Source organism: Branchiostoma belcheri, unplaced genomic scaffold, assembly GCF_001625305.1.
Source record: "Branchiostoma belcheri isolate BF01 breed outbred unplaced genomic scaffold, Haploidv18h27 scaffold126, whole genome shotgun sequence".
NCBI lineage: Eukaryota > Metazoa > Chordata > Leptocardii > Amphioxiformes > Branchiostomatidae > Branchiostoma > Branchiostoma belcheri.
The window spans coordinates 30,484-39,267 of record NW_017802669.1 but is presented as its reverse complement, the minus strand read 5'-3'; the positions used below and the strand labels follow the sequence as shown (position 1 = coordinate 39,267).

General features: G+C 46.7%; 3 protein-coding genes across 3 annotated transcripts in view; all 3 read left to right on the top strand.

Moving 5' to 3' along the window:
• The window catches only part of LOC109463467 (dual serine/threonine and tyrosine protein kinase-like), a 14,059-nt gene extending 11,219 nt beyond the window's left edge, over positions 1–2,840 (top strand). The window contains 1 exon segment of the mRNA XM_019760295.1: positions 1,607–2,840. Within this exon segment, the coding sequence (XP_019615854.1) occupies positions 1,607–1,828 (222 nt within the window). The 3' untranslated portion in view covers positions 1,829–2,840.
• A 2,297-nt stretch (positions 2,841–5,137) lies between these two features.
• Positions 5,138–6,103, top strand: LOC109463422 (craniofacial development protein 2-like). The gene has a single exon (XM_019760239.1). It carries the CDS (start codon positions 5,138–5,140, stop codon positions 6,101–6,103), a length of 966 nt encoding a protein of 321 aa, XP_019615798.1.
• Positions 6,100–7,539, top strand: LOC109463421. The gene is made up of 2 exons (XM_019760238.1): positions 6,100–6,669; positions 6,754–7,539. The coding sequence occupies exons 1-2, from the start codon at positions 6,100–6,102 to the stop codon at positions 7,537–7,539; spliced, it is 1,356 nt and encodes a 451-aa protein (XP_019615797.1).
• Positions 7,540–8,784: the final 1,245 nt, after the last annotated feature.

The window sequence follows — 8,784 nt, the reverse complement described above, 5'->3', positions numbered from 1 at the left end:
CAGGGACCTCAAGCTCATCAATGTGCTGGTCAGTTTTCTGAACAAGCATATAATTTTGTTACGTTAGGCATTCAGGTAAACAATACTCATAGGACATTCAAACTCTACTAACTTCCGCAAAATTATCTCCGTAATTTTTTCAGCAGTAGAGTTTCAATTTCCTACCAGTATGTAATTCTGTTGTCACGCCACGTTTGTGTGATTGTTTAAGTTCACAATGCGGATATACTACTTTCAAATAATGCTGCAGCCTCTACACGACCACAATGAAAGCTATCAACACTCACGGCCATGTAGGTGTGCTTAGCTAATCTCCACACTGTCAAGTTATCAGTAGTAACGTTACATGTACTTAGTCAATCTTCACAGGTTATCAACAGTAACGTTACATGTACTTGGTCAATCTTCACAGGTTATCAACAGTAACGTTACATGTCTCCACCGGGTTCCAGTAGTAAGGTTGTATGTACTGTACCCATCTCCGTAGGTTACTGCAGGTGACATTGTGAAGCTGGCTGACGTCGGTGTGACTAAGAGGGAAGTGGACGTGACCGGCACAGTGACGGGCACAGCCATCTACGCAGCACCAGAGGTGAAGAATCGGCAGCTTTACGACAAGAGTGCAGACATCTACAGCCTCGGACTCCTTCTGTGGGAGATGTGGTATGGACGAACCGTCTGGAACGCAATGGTATTACCATTACCTTGTCCTTGGAAACGCTGAGTTATCGATGCACATAATTAAAACTTACTATCATATAGCCGGGCGACGTCGACCAACGAGAAGTCTCCATTTTCCATCGGTTATTAGGCCGTAATATCATTAGTGGTGAATAATTAAAAAAAGTGGTCGATTATTAGAATAACCAACCACTTTTTGGACCGAACCATTATGCAGGAACAGAACACTAACAGTAGGGTTAAGACTTATCTATCTATTAAACAATGTACTGTAGTTTATTTTGAATATTTTTTTTAAACACAACAGAATTAGAAATTACAATGCCATAAAAATTGCCGGGTTGATGAAAAAGAAAGCTGGTACGTAATGATGTGCACTTGTAGGAATTTATTTTAGGGATTTCAACTTTTTAACATTGTCAGTGGCTGGGCAACGTTAAAAGTTGAAATCCCTGAAGTGCGCTAATTACATCAATCTCTCACTAGTTTGACTTTTATTCAGTAACTGTCCTTTATATATATTCCGAAGTAGTATTTACTGTAAGTGATCGTTATTATAATTAATTAACACATAGTTACTACTAATTAATTGATTTAACTTATAAATGCATGTATGGTGCGTCTTGCAAATCTATGAATACGGTATATTGAGTGTGCCGACGCTTATTTTGACGTGGGCTGTACAATCTAATCACGTAAGGTACCAACCCGTTCGTTCAAAACTTTGTTTTTGTAATGAAAGTATTTCAGTACATAATAAATCATATATGGCCACACCGGTTAAATACGAATTGAGTCCGTAACAGCACAGATTTGCTTTTTAAACTTTTTCATCCTAATGCCTGCGATCGGCCAACTCAATAGCTTAACGGTAACGGGCCATTTGGCTTGCCAAAATGAGTATTTTTGAATACCTTTACTTCAGAAGGATCCGAGCTTAAAGAGTCTGACAGAAGGAGAGTCCATGATGATGCCTCAGTTACCAGCATCAGTCCGACCCATACCGGAGTGGGCAACTCTGGTTCGAGAGTGTCAGCACAAGAACGCCAACAGGAGGCCTTCTGCAATGGAGTGTCTCCAGAGGATCCGAGACATGACGACAGAGGTCGGTCCACAACGCTCTATCTCTTTTCAAACCACTGTCTGAATGTTTGTGAGGAAAATAAATGTGTGGCGTAACGATAGAGTGTCGGACTCGGAACCAAGAGGTCCCGGGTTCGAACCCTGCCATGCCACCGATCTTGTTCCCTTGGGAAAGGCACTTTATACGACTTTCCTCAGTCCGCGCTGGTGGAAATGAGTACTGCATCGTCCTCTTTAGATCTATAACAATAAGTTGAAAAAACTTGAGTGTGCCGTCACCACGTCTTGCGATTACATGTTTGAAATTAAAACGCCGTAACTTGCATCGTATCAAATATCTAGTAGTCTGGAGTCTAAACCTTCTTCTTTTCATATTGCCAGACGATCAGTTCAGAGTCTCTGAGTCTAAATACTTATATTATTATTATGTAACAAATAGTATAAATAATAAATACTAATAAAAGGCCAGAAACTCCTGTTAAAACCATCTCTGACTGGTATATAATGTTTTTTTGGAAAGTGTAACTGATCTAGTGACATCACAGTTAAAAGTGTCTGTAAGTGTACAAACGACAATTCCTTTTAAGTATAAATACAACAAAACAAATAGAACAATTTCAAGCGTTAGAGGCCGTTACAAATGTGATCACAACTGCCGTAAACCAATTCATCCACATTCACATTCACGAAAGGCCTATAAGAAAAGTGAAACGTCAATTCTGAAGCCCATATATGCACCATTATAGCTCCTATCTTTCCATTTAATTCGGTCGTGTATGTGCAACATGTTTATACATAGGCTGGTGCTTGGTTTACATATAGTTCAGGCTTATGCTATTAATTTTTGCAATTCTACTAAGACTATTTGCTACAGATACCTTTACATCTGTCTCGTATTAGGAAAATGCTAGGCATGTGTTATTTAGTGAAATAGTATTTGATGATCGTTAGCTACAATAGATAATGCTGTTTATGTTTATTATGCTGTAAATCGTGCATTGACTTCTTGGCTTAACAAAGCGTTTTTAATGTAACTTACATGCAAGAAAGGTGGCGCTGATGGCAGGTTATATACTTTTTGTTAAAAATAATGGATTTTGTTAAAAAAACCTAATAACCAATACTCAGTTGCACTGTACTTTAAAGGCAGAAAGATGAATGGAGACAGTGATAGCAAAGTCACAAATGTGGAGCTCAAGGAATAGTGACCAATACCATAGATGTGTAACCTATACGTTGAGTGTTTCGGATACGCTTTTTTCTATATGATTACCTGGTTAATATATACTAGTAATATTTCATTGTGCATTGGTAAGCATATAACAATACATATTTAGGGAGAGCATTCTTGGTACTGTTCGACAACCGTTAATATGCCTTTAGAACGTCACGGCAGATCTTAACTTCATAGAAGTTTCAAGGATTTAGTGCAGAGTATAGTTGTGGTCGAAATTGTACTATGCATTATACAGTAAAGATTACGTTACCAGAAAAAAGGCGTGGTTGTCATTTATTCTACATTGTATTTAATAATAAATATATTATCATATAACCAGGTGGAGTTGACCAATCAGAAGCCCCCATTCCATATTTATGACGCCATAATCCATGATTATGACGCCATAATGTCACAGTTAGCATGATACAAGTATTGCCAGGTGTGTTTTATTCTCACAAGTGTGCTTTGTTGCACAATAAAGCACGGCCCGGAGCAAACCATTTGCAGGGGAGTTGACTCTTTTTGCTGACATTTGTAGCACGTTTCCTTGTTGAATAGAAATGTTTACCGTCTTGTCATCACCCAATTTATTTAGCAATACATAACAAAATAAAATGTCAATACATGAATACGTGAATTTTGAGCGAAAGAAAAGAAAATATTTTGCGCCACCCCCACTAGTAAGTACATTTCTGTATTGAAACATTCAAATGGCCTCAGATGACTTCAAATGGAAGCTTGCTCTATTCTTCTGGCCCAAAATAACCACAAATGCAATACCGGTTCTATTCCGAAGTTCCGGTGAACTCAAATGGACTCTGATAGAAGAGGTAAAATCATCACACTAAAGGGCATACAATTTTAGACAATGGTGTGGCAGAATTTGTCATAGAAGAACTGAATGAGGCCAATTTAGACTCAATATGTGGGTCCTTGGAATCGGGAAAGATCGCAGCACAGGAACAGTGGCCAGCGGATGGGAAGATAGAGGAGTGACTGTAACGGTTTGTTATATAATTTAGATGTATGTGTTACAAAGGAATGTGTTACTCTCTACTGTGTAAGTTTTGATAGGCTATATGATAATACCGTTAATGGCCCGCCCTTTCTCGGTGAATATGGTGTGATAAAGCCTTGTCAGTTGCTATAACCACCTCATGCTCATAAAGCCACCTCGTTCGCTGTCCTTCACTCGATAGCTTTATTCGGTGGTTACAGCAACTGACAAGGCTTTATCACACCATATTCACCTCGGGGTGGGTCATTAACCCTTAATTACATGAGGTATTATCAATATTAGAAACCATGTGTAACTTGACATAAAACCCATAAAATTCTATTGTTGAAACGAAAACTACTAAATTTAGCAAAAAATGCCGTCAGAAACCCGTTGCCATGGCAACACCAAAAATCATCTTATTCCACTTATACAACAATATTTTAGGAAAAGTCACCAAGTTTGCTGGTTCTAGCCGTTCGGACGCTATCCAACGTCAAAATTGGCGCGGGCACGTTTAGCCCCCCCCCCGTCTAGGTAGGGTTAAAATGACAGATCATGTAAGAATGTTGCCATTACCTAAGCTAAAGTATAAACATTGATTATGGCTGCATGATCTCGTGTACAGAGAGCTCAAGCATGTCCATTTTGACAAGTACAATTATTGACATCAGTAGATCAGCATGAGAAAAGATGTAAAAAAACAAACGTCAGTGGCAAACAGCGTTACCTGGTACGTTGACTTGGTCATGTATTCGTGGAAAAGAGGATGTTCAGACAAAGACTGGGAATATCTTACAGCCAACGTTTCGTGGTCAAAACAGTTTCGCGTAACTTTGGTAATGAGCCACACATCCTGGGCCTATTTTAAAATTTTCACTGGTGATTTTATTTCAGGAACATATTACCCATATCTAATGGGCCCCTAGCTAACGCATTGATCGTAACTTCACGTGAAAAATCATATTGTTTACGCGATATTTTTCTTGCAAAGCGTGGCCTCTATTGGGGTTAAAGTCAGAGTAGTGCTAACCTCCTAGTGGTTTGCCCCGGACAACGGCCGCTGCAATGACCTTGGGTTGCGATACCATCGGGGGCTGGGCGGAGAACTAGCAGGTCTACCTGTAGCACTCCCCCCGCTCCTGGCAGGTTCAACCATGGTGGGACGGTTCCCAGGGGAGCTGCTGCCGGCTAATAGCACCTGCACCGCCGCAGTCCCCGATGGGCGGTATAGAAACACAGGCGAGGTTGTGCGGAGGGCTAGCAACCCCCCACCCCCCACGTCAAACACCCTTGCTACGAATCCTTGCATACGGAACCCTAATAGGACTGACCTTACTGGAAATATGACCTGCGACCGAATGGACCTACGAGTAAAGCCTAACGGAACTGAAATGTTCAGAGTTGCAACATGGAATGTTCTCTCAATGAACAGAGAGGGATCAGCTGAGCTAGTCGCAAACGAGCTTACACGTCTGAGCATTACTGTTGCGGGCCTCACCGAAGTTCGCTGGCCTGGCACCGGCACCCACACAACAAACGACTACAGCTTTCTCTGGTCGGGCCGGGAGGACGGCCAGCATCGCCAGGGGGTTGCTCTGGGTCTAGCCCTCTCTGCCTCTCGAGCGTTGGTCTACTGGAAACCAGTGAGCAACAGGCTCCTTCTAGCTCGCCTTCGCCACACCTTCGGCATGATCTCCGTCATAGTTGCCTATGCTCCTACCGACATGGCGGACGATGAGGAGAAGGACGAGTTCTACACACAGCTAGCCGCCCTTGTGTCGGACATCTCCAGGCACGACATCATCTGGATTCTCGGAGAGTTTAATGCCACTACAGGGACTGACAGAACCGGCTTCGAGACAGCCCTGGGATCCCACGGGAACCAAACACGCAACAACAACGGCTCCAGACTCTTAGAGTTCTGCTCCAACCACAGCCTAAGAACAGAGCGTTCCTTCTTCCCTCACAAGACCATTCATTGCATGACTTGGATCAGCAACGACGGCCACACGAGGAAAGAACTGGATCACATTCTCACCAGCCAGCGCTGGCATACCTCAACAGACGTGTTTACCGCAGTGCAGTGCTGGGAAGTTCTGACCACAGACTCCTTGCCATGACGGTACGGCTGCGACTGAAGAGGAACCCCTCTGCCAACGCACAGCGTAAGGTGGACATCTCCAAGCTGCGGTCCCCCGAGGTCGCCACCCGCTTCCAGCTGAAGCTGCAAAACCGTTTTGCAGCCCTAGACACAGGTGTGGACAACCCTGAGGAGCTCTGGAACGACTTCAAGCAAGGCATCACCACTATGGCAACCAAGGTGCTCGGACACAAGAGAAGGAAGAAGAAGAAGGACTTCCTGTCCGAGGAAACCCTTAATGTGGTGGAGGCAAAAAGAACTGCCAGACTGGAAGGTAACCTGGGGGAGTACAGACGCCTCAACGGCAAGCGCAACAAGCTGCTTCGTAAGGACAAGCAAAGATGGCTGGATAGCCTTGCAGGCGAAGCAGAGGCAGCTGCCCGAAGAAGTGACCAAGGCTCCGTGTACAGGACCCTGAGGACCCTTTCCGGGAAGACAACCCCATCAACTGCCAGTGTCAAAGCCTTGGATGGAACCGTCCCAGACACCCCAGCACAACAGACTGCACGGTGGAGAGAGCACTTCCAGTGTCTACTCAACCGTCCAGTGCCCCCTCCCTCCCTGTACCTAGAGGAACTGGCAGCCGCTGCTACAGAGGATGACTCTGTTTCTACTGCCCCCCGTCCTTAGAGAAAGTGGCCAAGGCCATACGGAAACTTAAACCTGGCAGAGCCGCTGGGCCGATGGCATCCCCCCGAGTGTCTGCTGTATGGAGGACCTGCCGTAGCAGCGCAGCTTCAGCGTCTGTTTACAGCTGCAGCTGTCTGGAACAGCGAGACCATCCCCGAGGACTGGCTGCAGGGCATCATCCTCCCCTTCTGGAAGAATGGTCCCAAGGACCTCTGCAGCAACTACAGGGGGATCACTTTGCTCAGTGTTCCAGGAAAGGTGTTTGCCAACGTTGTCCTCGGGAGACTGCGACCTCTCCTCCTGCGCAAGCAGAGAAAGGAGCAGAGCGGCTTTACACCAGGACGCTCCACAGTGGACAGAATCCTGACCCTCCGACTCCTGGCTCAGAAGAGAAGAGAGTTCAGGAAGTACCTTTTTGCCGCCTACGTGGACCTCAAGCAAGCCTTCGACTCTGTTGACAGACAAGCTCTCTGGAAGATTCTTAGGATCCTTGGAGTTCCAGGCAAACTGCTGAACCTTCTCTCGCTCCTCTACTCTGACACTGTCTCCTGTGTGAGAGTGAACGGATTGCTGTCTGACAACTTCGACATCATCAGCGGTGTCCGACAGGGTTGTGTACTGGCGCCGTCCATCTTCAACACGGCTATTGACTACGTCATGGCAGGAGTTGTGGGACAGTGCGGGTGCGGTGCTAGCTACGGCGATGTGACCATCACCGACCTGGACTACGCCGATGACGTGGCAATCCTTGCTGAGGCCATGGACATACTCCAGCTCGCCCTGTAGGCCATGGACGTGGAGACCCAACCGCTGGGCCTGATGGTCAGCTGGAACAAAACCAAAGTCCAGTCCCTCAGTGACTACCTCACCCCCCCCCCCCCCGGCTGGGTTAGTGATCAACTCCCACCCTGTTGAGGCTGTGGACAGGTTTTGCTACCTTGGAGGCACCATAACCACCGACTGCAAGAGTGACTCCGACATTCAGCTCCGCATTGGACGAGCCGCCTCTGCGATGGTCAGCCTCAACACCGTCTGGGCCAGCAGTGACATCTCCCACCGCACCAAACTCAGGCTGTATAACAGTCTCGTGCTGTCCATCCTCTTGTACGGGGCCGAGACCTGGACTTTAACCGCTGCCCAGGAGCGCCGCTTGGACGCCTTTGACTCCAAATGCCAGCGGAGAATCCTGGGGATTAGGTGGTTCGACCACGTCTTCACCGACGCCCTGAGAGAGCAGACCAACCAGCCCCCCCTGTCCAGCAAGATCCGTTCAGCCCGTCTCCGTCTCTTCGGCCACATTGCCAGGGCGGAACCACCACTTGAGCTAGGCTCCCTCGTAAGAGAACCGCCTCCTTCGACCTGGTCCCGCCCTAGAGGGAGACCGAGGCGTACATGGACGGACCTGCTGTCTGCCGACCTACAGGCTGCAGGACTTGACATCACCTCCGCCTGGGTGGCAGCCAGAGACCGGAAGACCTGGAGGGCCGTATGCAGAGGCGCTACGGACTCATGCGGAGCTGAGTGAGTGAGTGAGAGTTCTCTGGTGGCCGCTGGGCCTAATGTATTATATGCCCCTTTTTATGACAATTTCTAACATTTGCCATGAATGACGCCTTCGTTGCGATTATTTGTCTCAGTTCCATTCACGCAGACCCTTTCTTCTATCGACCCCCAGTGATGCCGCGGACACGTTCGTTGGGCCCTCCGGCAGATTCCACCGGGCCGAATCCTCCCAAGCAGTACCGGAAAACCGACCCAGACACCCAGACAAAACAACAGAGCGTGGCCTTCATCGTGCCCCCATCAGCCACAACGCAGGTCCCCCACACGCCGTCATCACGATCACGTCTGTCTACCCGACCCTGCCGCCGACCAGACTGAGCAGCACCACGGGGAACCCGGCGGAAACAAGGCCGCCGGCAATACCAGCAATAGGTAACGGTGGTTACTAAACTTCAAAGTGTCAGGGAACTATATATATTAGAACTAGACTTTAAGACTGGCCCATGACATTGTGAGGGTTCAAAAACA

Bases quoted from the DNA above. Each gene is read 5' to 3' on its own strand.
- LOC109463422 (XM_019760239.1), top strand. From the start codon at position 5,138: ATGGTGGGACGGTTCCCAGGGGAGCTGCTGCCGGCTAATAGCACCTGC.
- LOC109463421 (XM_019760238.1), top strand. From the start codon at position 6,100: ATGACGGTACGGCTGCGACTGAAGAGGAACCCCTCTGCCAACGCACAG. The intron at 6,670-6,753 runs GTGCCCCCTCCC...CCCCGTCCTTAG, and splicing joins AGTGTCTACTCAACCGTCCA to AGAAAGTGGCCAAGGCCATA.